The following is a 22,333-nucleotide window of genomic DNA, read 5'->3' on the forward strand; positions in this document are numbered from 1 at the left end:
ATAAAGTCATCACAAGATGGTATTATGTCCCCACTAGACTGCACGCTATATTTCCTTCTTCTTCAAACAAATGTTGGAGATGTGATAATGGCCTGGGCACTTTCACTCATGTCTGGTTTTCTTGTGATAAAGTTTCGAACTATTGGGAGCAGCTATGCTGCTCCATTTTTAGGATCACTGGATATAAATACGATCACACCAACTTTTCATTAATGCTATTTCATTTCGATAACCGGTCTAACAACTTTATCTCTGACAAACTATCACAACATTTACTAAGGGCTGCTATTGCCCTGATTCCTAGGAAATGGAAAACACAGGATCCCCCTACACTTAGTGAATGGTCTAACTTGGTTGAGGAGACCAGAAAACTTGAAGAAGTTACTGCTTTATTACATAATACAATGGATAGTTATAGAAAGACATGGCGTCCTTGGATTGAATTTTATAATCTGCCTTGATTATGTTCCATACATGCGTTTACTCTACGAAATTCATTGTTTACCGATTCTACCCTTCCAACTCGCTCCATCTAGGTTCTGTTTGTTTCATATGTATTTGAGATATGACTTGTTACATAACCTTACACTGTACTCAACAGTCTATTGATGTGCAATTTTTTTTTTTTTTTCCCCTCCCTCTCCTCCCCCTTTTTTCATTCTGTACCCTCTCCCCTTTTGAAAATATAATAAAAAGAGATTTGGAAAAAAAAACTTTTGCAAACCTGTGCTCGAAGTCCGCCATGCATTCTGTTTCAACAAATTAAAAATGTAACTGTCCAGTGTTTGGAAGAACTTGACAATGTGGGAGTGTTTTTATTTCTATGAAGAAGCATTGTAGCATAGTGGAAAGGGGCTTGCAGGTAACCAGGTGGGACAAAGTAGATGCTATTGCAAAACAATAGCATCATTATATAAATGTAATGTAATTTTATCTGTCCATTGACTCTAATGCATTTTGGCAAGATTAAAGAAATTTTTCAGTGGTTTCGCAAAAATGCACCAGTTTCACTCATCACTAGTCAAAATGCAAGTACAATTGTGTCCATTTTGCTGCATTGTGTGCAATTATGGTTTACAGTTATTCAATTATATTTCACTTTGCACAATGCACCTGGGTTCCTAAATGACCTCTATTGCCATCTAATATACAGTATCACTGTTCTCACAAGCTGGTACTGTATTTTACCATGAGGTTAATGAGAGATAATGAATAGAATTGTATGGATGACTAGATCATTACAGAGTCTGCTTTATATGGAATTTACAGTACAGAAATGATTGAGACTGCACCACAGGTCCACTGTGAATTTGCGCAATTCACTGTGAATTTGCGCGATTCACCGCCGGCAAATAAATTCGCAAAACGGGCGTGAAAATTCGCCGGCGTCAAAAAAAAATGCACCATAGAAAAAAAGGAAGCCGGCGCCGTTTTGCTAATTTTTCGCCGTTTCGATAGTTTCGTGTGAAATTCGCAAATTTTTCAGCGAAGCAAAACGGACCAAATTCGCCCATAACTATCCCTTTGTATTGTTTCATAACATGTTTATTGATATGGTAACATAATAACTGTTGTTTTGCAGCCATTATCTGTCCAAGTATCGAAACTCAGCTTTCCGAACATGTCACTTGGAGGCTGGTCTCAGGCTATTTAAATGAATATGGTTCTCAAGTCTTGCTGAGTTGCAGTCCTGGTTATTATCTTGGTGGAATAAGGCTTCTGCAGTGTAGAGCTAATGGAACTTGGAGTGGAGTTGATCAAAAGCCAAGCTGTAAAGGTATATATAATAAATCCATTGAAGCATAAAAATGTAAAACTTCTTTGATCATCTGGGGGGGGGGGGTTCTGGCCTACCAGCTTAAAATGCGGCTCTGTTTGAACCCAATATATACAGGTATAGTCAATGGAAAGGTTAAAAATAAACTAGATTAACAAGCAGGGGCACTGAGTGAGTGTATACCATTTCAAAAGTTATTTCTTGGTAAGTAAGAAAGCTACCAATTTCTACCTTCATGTAGAGGGGCACTTTGTCATGGAAATATATGTAATAGATGTAATATGTTTCCCCTTATATTACAATGTCTGACATATCAAAATGAAATATCATTTTGATCACTGATATTCCATTTTGATATTTCAGACATTGTAATATAAGGTGAAACATAACTGTCACTTATTAAATTCAAGATACCTTTATTGAAGTCAATAATAATTGTCATCATTTTGTTTGCAGTTATTTCATGTGGCGATCTACCTTCACCACCAAATGGGAACAAAATTGGAACTTTAAATGTATATGGAGCTACTACTATATTTACGTGTAATACTGGTTACACACTTGCTGCATCTCACGTAAGAGAGTGTCTGGCTAATGGCCTCTGGAGTGGTGCTGAAACAAGATGCCTAGGTATACTTTAAAACAATGTCACTATTTTAAGTAAATGTAATATGCTAAAGCAAATGAAATGCATTATTTTCTGATAATATTACATTTCATATTGCAGGTATGACACACAATGGCTACACTGTGGAGTTTATGTATTTTAGAAGACTTGTAATTGAAATCACATGAATTAGTTTAAGTCCTGAGTCAGTCTTTCTTAAGAGCTAGCCATTTCTTAAAGAACCGGACAAAATATCCAGTGTCTGTAAAATACTTTTGTCATGATTGTTGGACAAGTGCACAAATAACCAAACTGAAATACTTTCTCTTAACAAGATGCTTTTTAAAACACATATACTGTAGATACCCGGATGCAACCCCAAGTCAAAACTCCAGTGTATCTACTGTTGCCATCATCATGGCTTCTTTACTAGAGCATGCTTAAATGCACATGTGCTTGAAAGAGTAAGGTACTTGCAATTGATTCTTGACTGGAACATTTTGTAAAGAGCAGCTTCTTTAGGCATGGAGTAAAACCTTTGAAACCAGTAATTGTATTTAAATTCTGACATATTTCTGAAACTGTACTTACTGTGCAATAAAATTAAATAGAGAGGTTATATAATTAATTACTTAATTAATTAACTGAGTATTGCTTGCTTTTTCTGTATTTTCTGAGATTTCTTTATTTGAGATTGTTGTTGAATTTTGTGTTTTTGTATTCTTTTAGCTGGCCATTGTGGTTCCCCAGATCCTATCGTTAATGGTCATATAAGTGGTGACGGTTTCAGTTATCGGGATACTGTTGTTTATCAGTGTAATCTGGGTTTCCGTCTGGTTGGAACTTCAGTTCGTATATGTCTTCAAGATCACAAATGGTCTGGAAAAGCACCAGTTTGTGTCCGTGAGTATTCTGAATTTGATTTTAGCAGCAGAGATTGATATGTTTGTTTTGTATGATGCATTGTAAAGGTCTTAAATGCCCGTGGTTGATGTTTTTCCATTTCCCCTCAGTATTGGCATAGGTAGTTGAAGTAAAACAAAGGAAAAATAACAAAAGGTCGGGTGGATGGGGAGGAAAGAAATTAGTGCAGCATTACAGAAACATGATGGTAGATGAAGTAGAACAAAGGAAGAATAAAAGAAATGGGGGGTCATGGAAATAATTCATTACAGAATTACACAAAATTAAAAAATAAACTATGAATGTATGGATTCTTTTCATATTAGTTTTCATCACTTTTAACCTCAGTTGTATATGCACTGTTAGGATTAATTTGGGTGCAAAGTAATATAATTAGTGGTGCATAGAGCTATCTTGCACAATTCCCATTCATTACTGCAAAAGTAAATTGTCCTATTTCTGGTGCATAGACTGGCCTTGCACAGTGCCCTTTGATATTTGCAAATATCATTGACAGAAAACGCTACCAAATGCAATGAACATAACTGGAAATGTGTGCAGTTTACAGTATATATGCTATAAAAGCATAAACATATGTGCTTCAACCTGCACACAGGGTTTCATCAGCAAAAGAAATAATGAGGCCTGTGAAGGTTAAAGTGCACATACTTTTCCTTTTGTAAGAATGTCTAGTGCATTTGTTTTCCCATGTTCTACATGATAAATAAATAATGCTGTTAATTTTGCTGTGGGAGTGTAGTCCACAACATTGTCTTAAACAAAGACTGGTCTAAATCTGTCTTATCACACATTGGATGCTGATTTATTTGCCTGGCACTAATTTTTTTTATAGTATTCAGGTGTGAAAATGTGCTGGCTTTTAAACAAGCAGGACAAAATGTACATGAAATAAAGTATGAGCACCATTAGAGGTCATAAAATTTAATTGCACTACTGCTGTTGTTTGAGAATTTCTGATATGAGTCCAGCAAAATGGTGATACCACGCAGACCCTATGTATACAAAGATGTGCAAAGAAGGGTTTTTTCTTACTGTAGCAGTCTGTTTAAGGAAAATGTGTTACTTTTTCCTTGAAGCGCTGTATTTGAAGTACTTAAGTCTATTAAATGTCTTCCATTTCTATCCTAGCAATATTTTATAGGTGTTTCATGTGTTTTCTTCAGATAAGCACTTTTTGAAATATCTATTAAACACTGAGTTTTGGATCAGCAAATCTATAACTGCTGTACAAATTACCTCAAAATATAAACTGTATGGTTTAGAGACAAAGAAAAACTGTCATAAATGGTACTCTTGTAGTATGTTGCCATGCATTAAAAAACTGTATACTCCTGACATTACATTTAAAGGGATACTGTCATGGGAGAAAACATTTTTTCAAAATGAATCAGTTAATAGTGCTGCTCCAGCAGAATTCTGCACTGAAACCATTTCTCAAAAGAGCAAGCAGATTTTTTATATTCAATTTTGAAATCTGACATGTCAATTTCCCAACTGCCCCAAGTCACGTGACTTGTGCTCTGATAAGCTTCAATCACTCAATCACTACTGCTGTACTGCAAGTTGGAGTGATATCACCCCTCCCTTTTTCCCCCCAGCAGCCAAACAAAAGAACAATGGGAAGGTAACCAGATAGCAGCTCCCTAACACAAGATAACAGCTGCCTGGTAGATCTAAGAACAACACTCAATAGTAAAAACCCATGTCCCACTGATACACATTCAGTTACATTGAGAAGAAAAAACAGCAGCCTACCAGAAAGCATTTCTCTCCTAAAGTACAGGCACAAGTCACATGACTGGGGGCAGCTGGGAAATTGACAAAATGTTTAGCCCCATGTCAGATTTCAAAATTGAATATAAAAAAATCTGTTTGCTCTTTTGAGAAATGGATTTCAGTGCAGAATTCTGCTGGAGTAGCACTATTAACTGATGCGTTTTGAAAAAACATGTTTTCTGATGACAAGATCCCTTTAAATAAATATAAGGACTAAGCTGTTGAACAACTCTGCAGTTTGGAATTTCAACAGTTATCTGGTTGCTAGGGACCAATTTAACTTGGCAGCCAGGCAATGTTTAGAATGAGAAACTGGAAGATGAATAGGAGAGGGCCTGGATAGAAAGTAATGAGTAATGAAAAGTAGCTATAGTTCCAAAGGCTAGATATTTATGGTGTAGAATTGGTGCAATGATATATATATATATATATATATATATATATATATATATATATATATATATATATATATATATATATATATATATATCCCTTGGGAAACTTTGCTGAATAAACCCATGAAGACTCTCCCTATGACTTTTCTGCATCTCAGAACCTATATTTTTAGTGCTACCAAGCAGACCATGGAGGCCTCTAAGAAAACCTATTTCATGTCTTTCAGTAAATCATATAGAGTATTTTAATGACAAATTGACAGCACTGTTTTAGCAATATTTGCCCCATCCCCTAGCAAATTTACTCGAATGGCACAAAGAAAAAAAGCTATTGATGACATGTTCTACCCACATCCGACAATCAGATGTTTAAATAAGCAGTCCTTTAGAGCATGGCTGGAACTACGGGAAGGCAGAAGAGCACCTACCTCTTCTGACACCTTCCCCTAGCTCGGACCCTAGTGAACCCCCAACTGCAGGAGAAATTCTGTGCATGCACTCTTCTGTGGATGCACACTTCACTGTTGTGTGGGCGCACTTTTTAGTGCATGAGCGCTTCCCCAGACCAACGCTTATTCACACGTGCGCACAAGGAGGGCCGGCATGGTCGGCCGGGTTGCCTAGGGCTCCAGACAAACTTGGCCTGGCACTGCTTTAGAGCCAATACCACCAGGAAACACAAATGTCAATAAGGTGCTTAATCATAAGGCTCATCCAGTCTTTTGTTTTTTCAAAAATGTGGCAACATAGCTTGACAGCGTGACAATTTTATTAAAAGAAATACTTTTACATTTTTCTGCTGTAAAAACTAAGCTTTTATTTTAAAAAAAAACGTAGTCACTGTATAGATATAGATAATTTGCCACATCAAATTAATCATTTTCATTTTTGGTGTCCCAAAAGCAGTCATTCCTTCAGACATGGGGGCAAATTCACTAATCTCCGTAAATTCACCAGCGACGGCTTCACTCACATCGCAACACTTCGCCAGGTGTAGATGAGCCAGGACAATGCTAATTCACTAAAATCCGAAGTTGCATCCAGGGCGCCGAAGTCTGGCGAAGTTGTGCTAGCATACTGCGCCAAGCTAAGCGAAGTTGCTCTAGCGTTGGCTAATTTTCATACGGTGGGTAGTTAAAGTGGAATGGACGTATATGTTGCAGCAAATACATTACACTACACAAGCCCAGGGAAACCTTAATAAAATGACATAGCGTTGTTATAATGCCCTACACATGTGCCCAGTGTATAGTTTATGCGCCATATGGTAGGAAATGTATGGGGGAGCCCGGGGTACCCAAAAAAAATTGTACGGACTTTTGCAGCCTATCACCTGAAAAAACTAAAAGACGCCAGCGTTTTTTGGGACTTAGAAAAACTAAAAATTGAAGAAGCCCTATACATTCCATTGCACTTCGCCTAGTCTGGCGAAGGCAAGTCTGGCAGAACAGGTAATGCTTAGTAAAATGTGCATCTTAGGGAATTTGCGAATTTACACTCTTTCGCCAGAGCGAAACTTTGCCTGGCGTAAGAGTGCGAAGTAGTGCTAGAGTCTATCTCCTTCGCTAGTGAAGTGACGCCAGCATCTGTTAGTAAATCAGTGAAGTACCGAAATGATGTCACGCTGGTGAATTTTCGCTAACGTTAGTCACTTCGCCCTTTAGTAAATTTGCCCCATGGTATCAGCTCATGTTTCAGATATTCTCATATAGATTTGGCTTAGATGTTAGTGCTGTGAGACCTCTGAATGTGGTGAAAAAGAAAATATGCAAAAACTGTATTATCAAGCAAGTGTACCTAACTTTTTATGAGTGAACAAAAATTCACTCTTCTAAGTGAGTAAAAATTAAATTCCTGTAGTGACAGGCAATATATATTAAAAATAATCTCATAAATTAAAACATGTGCCAAATCCAGGAAGATGCCAGAAGCAATATTCACAGACAATAGTTAGCAGTTCAATGTTCCATAGAATGATGAGAAAAGAATCATCCAAGCTGCTGCTCCAAACTGTTTATGGAATCAAAATAAATAGTGTGTTGCTGTAAAGCTGTATGGGGACATTGATTATTTTATTCCCAGTAGTGTTCTCTGCTAACTAGAGAATGCACATACTGCACCTAATATGAAAATGCATTATTAACAGTAGGATTCCTTTTGTGCATGCAGGATGCATAGGAAAGCAAGGGGAGATACTATAATTTGAACAAAGTGTAGAGCTATACAATACAAAACTAACAGCAGATTTACTACAATTAAATTATTAAAATAAACAAATGAAAAATAAATATGCAGTTATATCTGTAAAAAGTCAAATGATGTGGACATTTATGTGGTCTTCTTTTGGCAAATCAATTGATAGTTTGAGACTTTCCTTGGGAGTGCATTTGGGATCATTGTCTTGCTGAAATGTCCACCCTCATTTCATCTTCAGCATTTTGGTAGATGGCAGCAGCCTATTATTGAAAATGTCCCGGCAAATTTCTCCATTCATCATTCCTTCAATTATATGAAGTCTGGCAGTACCATATGCTGCACCATCATCATTGAGGTGCAACTCAACCCTAGCAAAGAAATCGGAAGCCGAATGAGAAATCAGGCCAGTTCTCCAAAAACCCAAAACCCTCCTCTCTACACAAATCTCTGAACCACACATTAATCTCCCTAAGATCCCACTGTCTTCTTAACGTTGCTCGTGGCACAGGTAAAATCTCTGAGAACATTGCCTTAGAATCCTCGCCCTGAACTTTCCATAAAGTTTTTTTAAAATAATTTTTAAGGACTCCACAAACTCCTCTAACTTTGTCATTGGCACGTATGTGTACCAAGAGTCTTCCCTAGCCCCTTCCAATAATTTGTCCACTCATTCCACCACATGCCGAACCCTAGCACCAGGCAAGCAGCAGACTTGGCATGTAGGGTCCTTGTGACAGATTACCCTATCCACCTTTCTAATAATTGAATTACCTATGACTAAATCCTGCCTATCCTTCTTTGCACTCCCCCACCACCCCTATTGGAGATACTGCTTCCCAGGGTGCTCTGAGAGTAAGCCTGCTCCATACATGCCAGTTCAGAGCTGTCCTCCCCAGCATCTTCAGCCAAAATGGTGAATCTGTTGATTTAGACGAGCTGTGGACCAGTCCCCTTACAGGTTTGTACCCAATAAGGATGTATTATATCTTAGTTGGGATGAAGTACAATGTACTATTATTTATTACAAGGTACTGTTTATTATTACAGAGAAAAAGGAAATTGTTTTTACAAATTTGAGTTATTTTATTATAATGGAGTCTGTGGGTCACAGTCTTCCCGTAATTTGGAGCTTTCTGGATAATGGGTTTCCAGATGCCGGATTTTATACTGTATATGAAAATAGGACTGTTAGTCACCCTTCTATAGTTACCATCCAAGAAACAATAAATCCCTCTTCCCAAGTCTTACTCTAACTGGTATCCAGCATGGAACCAATGCACAATGCATTTGGTACCTCAAAGTGGAGTCAACCACATAGTAAAGTAGCTACTGTTCTCAATTATTATTGGTAATGCTGCAGCTATAGTGTAGTGTGTATCTTCTGTTTAGCTCAATTGAGAATTTTTCTATTAGGACTTATTTCCCAGGGTAATATCATATTTTATAGCAGCATATTCTTTATCACATCTTGTATTACTTCTATCAGATACAGTTTATTCTGTAAGTGAGTGGCACAAACAAGCATATCACTAAGTCATCTTCAGATGAAACTCAGCTAAATGAAGTGTCATTATATGATTCTTCATTTTACATGCAGTGGCAAGATTGCTAGAATCATTTTGGACAGTCATTCATTTTCATTTTTGCAGAGTATAATCTTGCATTAAAAAAAGTCAAGCATATCTACATGAGTCATTTTGTGAAATTGTATAAGTTATTTTTGCTACATGAATAGTATTTTCATGAACAATTTATATCACATTTATTTAAGATGTCACAGGCAAGTTATAAAATATAACTTTTAAAAATAATTCATATATATAATTTAGTGCAAAAATATATTGCACGATCTTCAGCAAGAGTACAATTTACACATTATAATTTTAAACATTATTTTGATATACCTTATATCAAACCTTATGTATATATATTGTACTGTCTTCTAAACAACTCAGCCTCGGAAACATACACCATACTTACAGTATTATTAGTTTTACAAAATACATTTTCACATATAGAAATAACATACATAAGTAGTTTTCTCCTTCTGCAGTCACCAAATGCAAACTTCAACAGTTATTGCTATTTATATTTTATGCTACAAACAAGTCTGACACTGACAAGTGTCTCATTGAATCTGATATCATATATGCCTCTGTATGAGACAGGCAGGATAGGCAGATGCTGTTCACTGATTGAACTATTTTCTGAGATAGCCAAGGATAAAAAAAACAGAAACATAATGTAAAATAGCACATTTTCCATACCCAAGAATCAAATCATGACTGCAGAAAAACGTTTTCACTGTCAAGCTGAGACCTTTTTTATTAATTGTCTCTAATTAGCAATGGTTGTGAATAAAAACTCCCTGTTGGTACAAAACAAGACACTAGCTGGGAGACTATTTAGTGCGTTTAAATTTCCTTACAGAGCAGACAGGGCTAAAAGTAGGTGAATTAAGTTTTAAAGCATTCAGTTTGGGAATACATCTGTTGCAGATTGCTGTAGATTAAACACACTATTTAATTTGAAACTCTAGAGACGGGTTAAAACGGGGAGAGGTTGACGTGAAATCACCACAGTGTAGTGACATTACACACCAAGGTATTGAAATGCTCAGTCATTACATAATTACACAAATAATAATAGTTTGTAAAGTAGGGATTTGTGCTCCTTTAAGAGTAGTTTGTATTGCTCCATTTCTCTTGTAGTACATGTTATGTACATGTTGCTGGATTGGACATTTGTTTCAAATCACAGGTTGAATTTTATTTCAACATTATCAGATATATGTAAGTAGCTTGTCTTTTATACAGTGAATGTAAGGTCTTAATGAACTAGAATCATGAAGGACCTGACAACTACAAATGCCATATTATCTCATTAGGAAATCCACTGTTCTTATTCCTAATGACCTGACATCAGTTGAGTAGGTCTACTTGGCATCACTGGTCCTATCTGACCTATAACAAATTATAGTCTAGGATTGATTTAATGTTTTAAATCAAATAGGATTGCGCTTCATAATGTACTCAAGAATATCATGTTACCGAGAACAACTGGGTATTCAATAAGATGACAGTAATTGTATATTACATTTAAAGAGAATTAGAAATGAAAATAAGTTTATTAGTTAGACAAAATCATTTGTTCTCTTCCTCTCTTTTTTTACAGCAATTACTTGTGGTCACCCAGGTAATCCTACCAATGGAGTTACTAGTGGAAGTGAGTTCAACTTGAATGATGTTGTAAACTTTACATGCAACATAGGTTATGTACTTAAGGGTGCCAATCAAGCACAATGTCGCAGTAATGGATTGTGGAGCAGTCCTCTTCCCCATTGCAGAGGTAAGTGTGAAATAATGTACCCCCTATTCTTAAAGAAAAGGGTATTTTAAGTCATTGAGGCATTTCATGACCACAAGCTAAAGGCCATGGTGACTTCTAATATCATCATATTTCACAAAAGGTGGTTCATTAAGCCATGTGACAGAAGTTACATCACTAAGCACTAATTATAACCAATAATTTATAGGATATAGCCATAATAACACCAAAATATTTATAGGAGAACAACCCCCCCCAATCCAGGCCCCCTCTATGTGACTCCAAAACTCTCCACCCCATCTAAGTCCCCTCCATTGGCCCCTACTCAATGCTCTACCAAAATTCTATATCAAAAGTGTACCTACAGTATTGGCAGGCATATGAAGTTGAAGCCAATCTGGACCTAACCTTGATAACTGCTGGACCTAGCTTATGTCAATAAACATTGACAGAAGAGGAAACAATGCAATGAATAACTGCAATGCTTTTTTTAGAAAGATCAATATGCAAGACATCAGTACTGGTATTCAGACAACCCCCAAAAAAGATGGTTAGTTCATTAAATCTTGAGCAATTCTTCCCATAGCTGAAACGTTATGCTGATGCATATCTTTGATGGGAATGAAATATATCATATCTGTTACCTTTGGTGATTCTTCTTTCTGTACCCATGAAATGAGTAATATTTTAGGTTTAAATAAGACCTAAACCACGAGCAGATATATGAACAAGTGGAGAATTGTGGCACACCGATTGGGATTCACAAATGAGTTGACACGTTTTGTGAACTATATCAATCTATGAATCATTCACATAAAATGATCCAGAGAAGCCAGTTTTCTCATCTTTAGATACAAGCAACACGACAGCTAGAGAAAAACTACTTTTAAAGCAGATTGCAGTAAAGAGAAAGGGAAGATGACAGACAGTGATTGCCATGCCCAGATAATGTGAATGCAAACTTTATTATATTAAGCTGCACTGTGCTCAGGTCCTCAGCTCCTCTATATAAGCATGAGTAATTTTCAAAAACTCTATATATTTCATTGTTTCCTACACTGCAGATCATTATACTGTGATTGTACTTTCCCTCCAGCATTGACTTTTGAACTAAATTCTACAGCACAAATAGACTATCTACATGGTTTAGAATTCATTAACAGTAGGATTCATTTATCCAAACTTTTCTGAAATACTTGAGTTATACTCTGTATGATGTTTTGTTACATCAAAGCACTCTATTGAATATTGCAACTGGCTCTGTTGTGTCTTAAAGATGCTAAGTTCAAAATGTATTATAGCTCATAATCATTTAAAAAGTACAGCAACAAGTTTTACCTTATACGAGCAAAAGACTTTTACACAGAATGCATCAAAAATGCCATCACCTGAGAAGAAGAGCTAGGCAATAAATAAGATTTGAATTGCAAAATATTTTAAAACAAGCGTGCCCTAAAATGCCAGATTGTTCTTTTAAGTAAAAGAAGGAAAGCATATGGCATTATATAATGGAACTGTGATACTTCTGTTTTACTGCTGCCTTTAGATACTGCAGGCAAGAGATTAGTTATCCAGAAACCCGTTAACCAGAAAGCTCCAAATAACAGAAAGGCTGTCTCCCATAGACTCCATTTTACCCAAATAATCCAAATTTTTTAAAATTATTTCCTTTTACTCTTTAATACTAAAACAGTACCTTGTACAGGTATGGGATCTGTTATCCATAAACCTGTTATCCAGAAAGCTCTGAATTACGGATAGGCCATCTCCCATAGACTCTGTTTCATCCAAATAATACTAGTTTTTAAAAAATTATTTCATTTTCCTCTGCAATAATAAAACAGTACAGTGTACGTGATCCAGTCTAAGATATGATTAATCATTATTGGTATCAAAACCAGCCTATTGGGTTTATTTAATGTTTACATTATTTTCTAGTGTAGACTTAAGGTATGAAGATCCAAATCATGGAAAGATCTGTTATCCGGGAAACCCCAGGTCCCGAGCATTCTGGATAACAGGTCCCATAACTGTATTTGATCCAATCTAAGATATAAATAATCCTTATTGGAAGCAAAGACAGCCTATTGGGTTTATTTAATATTTACATGATTTTCTAGTAGACATAAGGAAAGAAGCAGTAATCCAGAAAACTCCAAGTGCCAAGCATTCTGCACAACAGGTCCCATACCTGTACTTATATTTATTTTTCAATTTTCCTAAAAATGGTAGAGATGTGGGACATTTTATTTAGAATGCTTGGGGCCTGAGGTTTTCTGAATAAGGGATCATTTTGTAAATTGGATCTATAGCTCTACTTAAAAATCATTTAAACTTTAAATAAACCCAATAGGATTGTTTTGTCTCCAACAAGGATTAATTATATCTTCATTGGGGTGAAGCCTAAGGGGCCTATTTATTATGCTGTGTAAATTAAATTCGCTGAAAAATGTTGTAAAAAGCTGTGTAAAATAAATTGCAAATATATCAAAGTGTGCTTTATTTTATGCCATGCGAACGCCAGCTTTGCTGTCGTTATTTTACACTGCTTTGGACTTTTTTACCGCAGTTCTGGTGGCAGTTGCTCAAAGAGAAAGCAATTTAAAATTACGTAATTTTGGGCGAATTATTCAATTGTTTTTTTACACCACATAATAAATCTAACTGTCTAATTTTTATAGAGAAAAATTAAAAAGTTATTAATAAATTATAATTATTTCATTAAAATGGAGTCTATGGGAGGTGGCCTTCCTGGAATTTGGAGCTTTCTGGATTTGCAGGGTTTGCAGATAAAGGATCCCATACCTTTATACACATTTTTTGTGGTATTTGAAAAATATTAAATCAAAATCAATTAAAATGAATACTTAAATGTGTTTTTGTCAATTTTGATACATTGTCTATTTCTTCCTATGACTGTGTTTGCCTTTTCCTTCTTTTCAATTAAAAATGCATGAAGAAGCAGGTGTTATGGAACAATATATGCTATACAGTACAGGTAAAATATAGGATATATTATCTGGAAACCAGTTATCCAGAAAGTTCCGAGTTATGGGAAGTCAATCGCCCACAGAGTCCATTTGAAGAAAAACAGTACCTTGTAGATGACTAGCTGTACAAATCCATATTGATGGTAAAACAATCCTATTGGATTTATTTAGGGGCAGATTTACTAAGCTTGAGTGAATTTTCGAAGTTAAAAAAGTTTGAATTTCAAAGTAATTTTTTGGGCCATCGACCATCGAATAGGCTACTACAACCTTTGACTTCGACTTTGATTAGAACGATTTAAAGTAAAAATCGCTTGACTATTCGACCATACTGTCAACTCAAAAACCTCAACTTCAATACTTCACCAACTTAAACCTGCCGAAGTGCTATGTTAGCTTATGGGGACCTTCCAGAGCAATTTTCTCAGTTTTTTGGTTTCAAAGGAAAATCGTACGATCGTATGATAAAATCGTTTGAATCGTACTTGATCGATTGGAGTACGATCATACGATTTTCCTTCAAAACCAAGGGGCAGATTTACTAAGGGTCGAATTTTCGAAGTTAGAAAAACTTCGAAATTCGACCCTCAAATTGAAATCCTTCAACTTTGAATATCGAAGTCGAAGGATTTTTCACAGAATTTAGTGATCGAACGATCAAACGATTAAATCCTTCATATCGAACGATTAAAAGGATTTTAGCGTACGTTCGAACGATTTTCCTTCGATGTACATAGACTTAGAAAATGGTTGTAGAAGGTCCCCATAGGCTAACATAGCACTTCGGCAGGTTTAATTTGGCGAATTATTGAAGTCGAAGTTTTTTTAAAGAGTACTTCGATTATCGAATGGTCGAATATTCGAACGATTTCTACTTTGAATCGAAGTCCAAGTAAATTCGAAGTCGTAGTATTCTATTCGATGGTCGAAGTATTCAAAAAATTACTTCAAAATTCGAACTTTTTTAACTTCTGGATAATACATCTTGTACCTGTATAACATAGTTCAACTTGGCAAACCCTAGCTTCAATTGTAAGGAATGAACTAGAATAATGATCTCTGTACCCAGATATATGTAACAGAAACTGAGAAAGAAATATATACATAATCAGTACTTTTTCTCTAAAATCTATTTAATTGTGATCTTCTACACAACATAATTTTTTTTAGTTTCAGCTATAATTAATGTGCTGTTACTTTTAATGCACCAACAACAAATTTAGCAGTGTGAGTTTATTGCAAAAATAACACACATCTGTAGCTTTCAGGGTGGCACATTTCATTATAGAATAAAAAAGAAAAGAAAAAGAAAACAGTAATAAAGGAAAATGCATTTTTTCACTTGGCTCCCTAAAGCATCATTAACACCTAATTCTGCAATATTTCACAGTACGGCATACTGAAATTACCTTGAACAAGGACCGAATCAAAAACTGCAATGTAATCATGCTATGTTTATTGAACCGCAGATTAAAAATACATACAATATATGGGATTTTCTTCTGGTAGACTAGTTACTCATATAGCAGTGTGTGGTTCTAGTACTGTAAAAAAAATATTGATTTGAGCAAAAATGCTTTTGATACCATATTATCCCCACACAAAAAGCTATATAAAGGAGACCATGTAGATGCAGGTTGAATGCAAATCTAGGAGGTTATTATTCTAGTCGAGTTTTAAAGGGGAAAGACTCAAATTTTTAGAGAAGAAAAAAAAAATCGAGATTTATTATACTCTGAAGCTGCTAACAATTTGAAACCAAAAATACTCTAGCTAAAACCTGTTGAAATTATGAAAAAGTCAATGGTAGATGGTCCCTTTTTAACTAAAAAAAGAGTTTTTGAAGCATCAATTCAAAAAAGTTCCAAAGTTTCGAATTGATACTCCATTTTTTCTCAACTTCTTTTGCACTGATTTTTTTGATTTATTGATAAATAAAGGGCTTTGGGAGTTTGGTTGATTTTTTTGTTTTTAATAAAGTGGGAAAAGTTGAGTTTTTTAAAATAACCCCTCTAATGCCTCAAAACCCTTGGAAGCGCCAAACTATGGCAATACTTTTTCCTCTAGTGTCAGATTTAAGGAATTGTTTCACTGATACATTTTGTCTTGCTCCTAATGAGATGTTTTTGAGTGTTTTAGCTAGTCTACCAAAAATTAACATTCATGGCAAAACTATCCTATGGCATACACTATACATTTATGGCCCTTTATTAAAGGAGAAGGAAAGCTATGGAGGCATTGTATTGCCAATAGATTAGCTGCAATAATGCAAGCTAGAATGCTATATTTATTCTGTAGAATGTTTTACCATACCTGAGTAAAAAGCTCTCTGTTTGTTTGGTATAGGAGCTGCAGTATTAATGTGGTGTGACATCACTTCCTGCCTGAGTCTCTCCCTGCTCTGGGCTCAGATTACAGTAGAGAAGGGAGGGGGGGAACAGGAACAAACTGAGCATGCTCTTGCCCAGGGCAATGAGGTTTAAGCTGAAGGCAGGGAGTCTGATACAGAAGCCCATGTGTACACAATAGAAGGAAAGAAATGCTGTGTTTCTTTTGACAGGGGACTCAGAGCAGCATTACTTTGGGGGTTTACTGGTATATTTAGATGGACCTTTCTGATAAGGCTTACTTAGTTTTTACCTTTCCTTCTCCTTTAAGCAAAATCCAATTCCAAAGTCAGATAATAGAACACAGATCTGTAGTTATAAAAGGAACACCTGTAATATGTAACAAAACATAGTAAACAATTGCTCAAAAAGCACACACTTTTCACAGAAGGTGATTGGTGCACTTTTAAATACAGTAGCTACATATACAGTAATCATTATAAATGTAATGTCTAAAGTTGTGTAGTGCATATTTTTTCGCAAATGGTTGTATTGCCCATGTTTTTTCCTGAACGCTAAAATATTGCACTGCAAAGGCACTGTGCATGGTCATTGAGCTCAAAAATAGTGTTGACAGTAATTAAATTTGCAGCTTGCGAAAACTGTTTTGCAAAAATGTTCTCTGCCACCAAAGTCATGGCGTAACTCAAAGCAGAGTGTTCACTTAAAGTGGACCTGTCACCCAGACACAAAAATCTGTATAATAAAAGTCCTTTTCAAATTAAACATGTAATCCAATTTCTATGTTTTATTAAAGCATTCATAGCTGTTGTAAGCTCATTTCAAAATCTCAGATATCAAATATTGTCTGCCCCTCCTCTATGCCCTGGGCATAGAGGCGCGGCAGACAATTACTGTCACTTTCCATTCAGCACTTCCTAGATGTCACTGCTCTCCCCACGTTCCCCCAGTTCTCTTAACCATTTAATTGTGTAGCCAGGGCATGGGGATGGACATCAGTTCCCCCATTCTGGTGCACAAACAAGATTCTGAGATGATGCAAGACTTGCCTTAATAACAGTGTCCACAATATGGCTGCTGCCTGCTTGCTATAATTATAAATTCCCAGACTGAAGGAAACAAGATTCAAATAATTTATATAGTGTAATTAAAGTTCATTTTGCTTGACTAATGTGATAAAATAGGATTTTGAATATTTTTTTTGGGTAACGGTCCCCTTTAAATATTCACAATTTTTGATGATGCCACATTTAAAAATCCCTTATGGATATTCACAACACAAATAAAAATTGGCAATTCTCTTTGTACATTAAATACACCACTCTGATCCAGCTTTATAAATATAACCAAGTGCATGGCAAATATGTTGACTGTGCGATTCATTCTGGGCTGTGCAATCTATAACTGAGGCCCCACTTTGTTTTAAAATCACAAGGTGTATACAACATGATGCACCATGATACAGCATGCCAAAGCATTTTTATCATTGGGTTTGATAATCATTAATTTACATAAATGACAGACCAAGGGATCCAACTGAGCCACATGTGTGCCTTTGGACTTACATATTTTTCTAAAAAGAAATAATTTTAAAAGTAAAATAAATTCTACAAAATTAGCAGTTTTCTTCACCTTCCTATGACTTGCAACCCTATGTTTGCATTTAAAGTTATAGCCTCCCAATATATTGTATAAATGTACATGCTCTGCATTGGTGTGCACTTTCTTTGTAAACTGGTATAAAATATAACATGTTTATTATACATATTAATTTGCACAATAATGATATTTCCTTTGAGACAGTTATATATTAAATAGATAATAGATAAAGTAAATATTGTACCAGGTTTAGCACAAAACCCATAAAGACAATTTCAGACAATTATCAGGGTGCTCTCCAAATCAATGAATTCGGTAATACTGTATCTGTAATTTATGGTCTACTGTATATGTGAGTAATGCATTAATGCATTGCATCAGTGAATTCCCATAATATGTCAGAATTGCTAAAGCCTTATTCCACAGCATTATAGTATATTTACAAAAAGGTAAATACTGTATATCTGTATTATAGCTAGTAATGAAAACATCAAGTCAAGTGACTCATATACTTTCTTATATACTCAAGTGGTAAAAAGACCCCTTGCAAAAGCTGGAAATTGAAAAGCAAGGAATTTCTCAAAACGTGCAACATGAAATCTACGTGAAAAATGATTGACATGTATTTTAGGAATAGGGGGACACATTTATAAACATTGCTTTAACTTGCATTTGACATGAAGACTGATATATTTTACTATAAGTAAAGACAGAACCACAGAACTCTTAACTAAACTTTACAATTATCCACATATCATGTGTCCCATAGGGACTTATCATGTCCTGCAATTGACAGGCAGTTAGCCTTGTAGACATTGTAATATCTAGGTTTTGAACTATGGAGCTTTCCTTTTACTGTAGCAGCGATTCATCATGCTGTATATTCAACAGGAAGATGGAACCTATACTTGTGTATCTCCTTTATAACAAGGTAATGCATTTTTGTTGGCTTTATTTAAGTAGCAAAATACCCTATTCCCTATACAAAATCCCTATACCTTATAAATAAATCGAACCTGCCGTTATCCCCCACTACTTAAAACCATGTTAAATCCAACCTGATTTTGAAAATCTGTAATTGTCCTTTGCATCTTATTATACATTCATTAAAAAGGAAAACTGTAGAACACAATGTGGCATTCCTTCCCAGAAGTATGGTTTTGCAATTTGAGAGGGATAGGTTTTTGCCACAGTTCATATTTTTCCTCTAATGAATGCTTTTAATTTGAACCCCCACTATCGTCTTATTTAAAAAGTATTCATAAGAAATCATTTTGCACAATGGCAATCTACTGTATATTAAGGCAAACCCACTTTTTGCTTTTACCACTAATGTCAGTCCAAGCATTTTTCAACCGACAGGAAACAGCAGTGCTCAAAATGCCACCTCTATCTGTCACAACTTTCCCTTGTAATCAATTGGAAACATGCTTGAACCACACATATTAATGTCAGGTAGAGTTATCGTTATTATTGTTCAATGTGTTTTTCAGCAAAGGTCCATTTGGCACTGCAATATGTACACTTTTCCAATACATTTCCTCTTCACGCATTTCTTTAATAATTTCCTTCTAATTATAATAAAAAAAGAACTAATGCCAGACAAGGCAAAATATTATAGGAGACTAAAAACCTTTTTGTTGAAATTCTTGCATATGCCTATTTTGGATGCTGTACCACTTAGCGGGGGGGAGGGGGTGCTGGGAAAGATGGTTGCATGGCAGGTTGGCATGCTGGAAAACTTTTCAATGGAATAGATGTTTTGGGAGCGAGCTTGGATGAGAGGCAATGAGTGGTAGATAATGGTGAAGATGGGCTAGGGTTTACATCTCCTTCAAACACAGGCAGGGTTAATCAAAAAAATTGGTCCCCTTGTTTGCTTTGTGTTGCCATGTGCTACTATAACTATTGCAGGCTATGACTTAGGCTGTAGACTTTTACTACATTACATTGTGTATTTTTATTTGATAGGGTCGACACCAGAGGAAACTGAGATTTGTTCAAGATCACAGCAATATGAGTTATATTTCTAGAAACATATACTTTTTACCTTTTACTATGATGAATACAGTAATATTATGAGCACTTTTTTGTCATTTTACTTATTTCACAACTGGTTGCTACAGCCTAGTTCACTCTAAAAACCAAGCAACGTCTTCACACTAAGGGGCAGATTTATCAAAGTTGTTAATTTCGAGCTATTTTTTGTGTACTGTAACTAGGGAATATTCAAATATGGAAATTTATCATGTACTGTCTCTTTAAAAATTTGACCATTCGCCATTTAAAACCTGCCGAATTGCTGTTTTCAGCCTATGGGGGACCTCCTAGAACCTATTTGGAGTCAATTGGTGGACTTTGAAAAATCAAAGTTTGTTTGGGGAAAAATTTTGAATCTAATTCGATCAAATGCACTATTCCTTCGATTCGTACAATTCGATTCCACCGAATAAGGACCTTTGCAGAGGACAATATATTACATACATACACACATTAACATTTTAAACAATGCTCAGTTAGTAGCAACAGGAGCTTACCCAAGCTTGGTTTATGCTGTCTATTGTATCTTTTGATTGGCGTTATTCTTCTTGCATCACATGTAGACAGCATATTGTATCAAGGCAATCATAAGAAACATTTCAGCACTACTAAATGTTCTTTTCTCTCCTAAAATAAAAACATTGTTATTAAATAAAGCAGTACAGTTTACCTAAAACACTTCCTAAAGTAAAGATTATCCCCATAAAATATATCTATACTCTGCTTTATAGCAGTTCATACAACATACTGACTAAAGTATTGATATTGTAGGTAATACCTTCATCCTAGGCAGTATCAACTCTTGTATTAAAAAGATTAGAAAGCTAAAAAAGAATTGTGTCAAACAATATAGTGATACAGGGTCAGCTGGCTCTAGGAAAATGGGGCAGACAGAAAACTGCACACAATTGTAATAAATGACATAGGAAATTGCATTCCTTTCACAGTGGAAATAAAAGACTTTCTTTTTTATAACCAACTGTAAAATATACACAAAGAAACGGCTTCAGCTCAGACCACATTTTTATATAATTTTGTCTATGTTGTACATTAGGAAGGGAAGAGCCGTTCTCAAAGTCAGTATTCTAGTTATCTGATTTATTTTGTTTCTGCAGATCACTAACTACATTTTGTATGTTTATACAGCAGGGATAATCTTTATCAATATGCTGAAAAAGGCACTTACCAGGATTAAGCCAATGCTCTTTGTGAACTGTTATTTGTTAAACAGCATACAACATATTTTACATTGCTTTAACTCTGACTCAACTTCTTTATTTAAAGGGCATCTTTAGTTTTACTATTACATTTCTCCAGTGTAGTGTATTTCTGTAAACATTAAGGGATCATTAATACTGTATCTGTAAATGCAGTGAACATATTGCCCTTTTCCCCTCCACGAGTTGTGATTAAAAAAAAAGTCCAGTTACTTGATGGACTTTGTCTTTTTTCAACCCGACTTATCTATGTACCTATGTAACAATCGTTAAAGGTACTTTAACAAAGTTCATAAAGGTATTTCCATCAAAATGCACTCCTTGCACTTCCATATACAGTAGTTATTATTGTTTCTATAGTTACCATTGCTAGTGATGGGTAGTGATGGGCGAATTTCTCCCGTTTCGCATAGCCGAAAAATTTGCAAAATTAGCGAAACAGCGAAAAATTTCTGAAAGTCAAAAATTGATGCCCGTCCGTCTGAAAAGTCACTTGTGACAATTTTGCCGCCAGTGTTAAAGTCAATGGGCATCTGAATAGTGTTGACGCATAGCGACTTTTCAGATGCGAATCCAAAAAATTTTGACGCAGACAAGTTCTTGCGGGAGTTTTGCAAATTTATTAGTCGGCGGCAAAACCTGGAAATTCGCCGCGAATTTGCCCCAGGCTAGTGATGGCCGATTAATGTAGAACATTTTTGCATTTTGCTGAAAGCTAATTAATGCACCAAAATGAATTAATCCATCGAAAAAAATTGGCTCGCATGAAAATTGACTTGCGCTAAAAAATTTGCACGCGTTTTCATCAATGTTTTACACAGCATAATAAATAGGCACTTAAATTAGGGATTTCCTTTATTGAGAAGGGTCTATATACTATATTATATAACCATTGTACTACCATAGTTGTTTCTATAGTTGCCATTACTTTCAGTTACTAATATTTCCATAGTTACCAATGTTATAATAGTTACTATTGTTTCCATACTTACAATGGTTTCTAAAGCTCCTAATATTTTCATAATATTGTTAGCATTGTTGCCATTACTACCATAGTAACTATAGTTTCCATAGTTACCATTGCTGTTTTAGTAACTGTCGTTTCCATAGTTAACATTGCTACCATTCTGCTACTAC

General features: G+C 35.4%; 1 protein-coding gene across 1 annotated transcript in view; it reads left to right on the top strand.

The window, feature by feature from the left end:
* Positions 1-22,333, top strand: part of LOC108717438 (CUB and sushi domain-containing protein 1) — a 786,063-nt gene that overhangs the window by 718,200 nt on the left and 45,530 nt on the right. Inside the window, exons 50-53 of the mRNA XM_041564732.1 lie at positions 1,583-1,777; positions 2,234-2,407; positions 3,114-3,287; positions 10,850-11,023. Of these exons, the coding sequence (XP_041420666.1) occupies positions 1,583-1,777; positions 2,234-2,407; positions 3,114-3,287; positions 10,850-11,023 (717 nt within the window). The remainder of the gene's footprint in view (positions 1-1,582; positions 1,778-2,233; positions 2,408-3,113; positions 3,288-10,849; positions 11,024-22,333) is intronic.

This window comes from Xenopus laevis, chromosome 5S (assembly GCF_017654675.1).
Source record: "Xenopus laevis strain J_2021 chromosome 5S, Xenopus_laevis_v10.1, whole genome shotgun sequence".
NCBI classification, from domain to species: Eukaryota; Metazoa; Chordata; class Amphibia; order Anura; family Pipidae; genus Xenopus; species Xenopus laevis.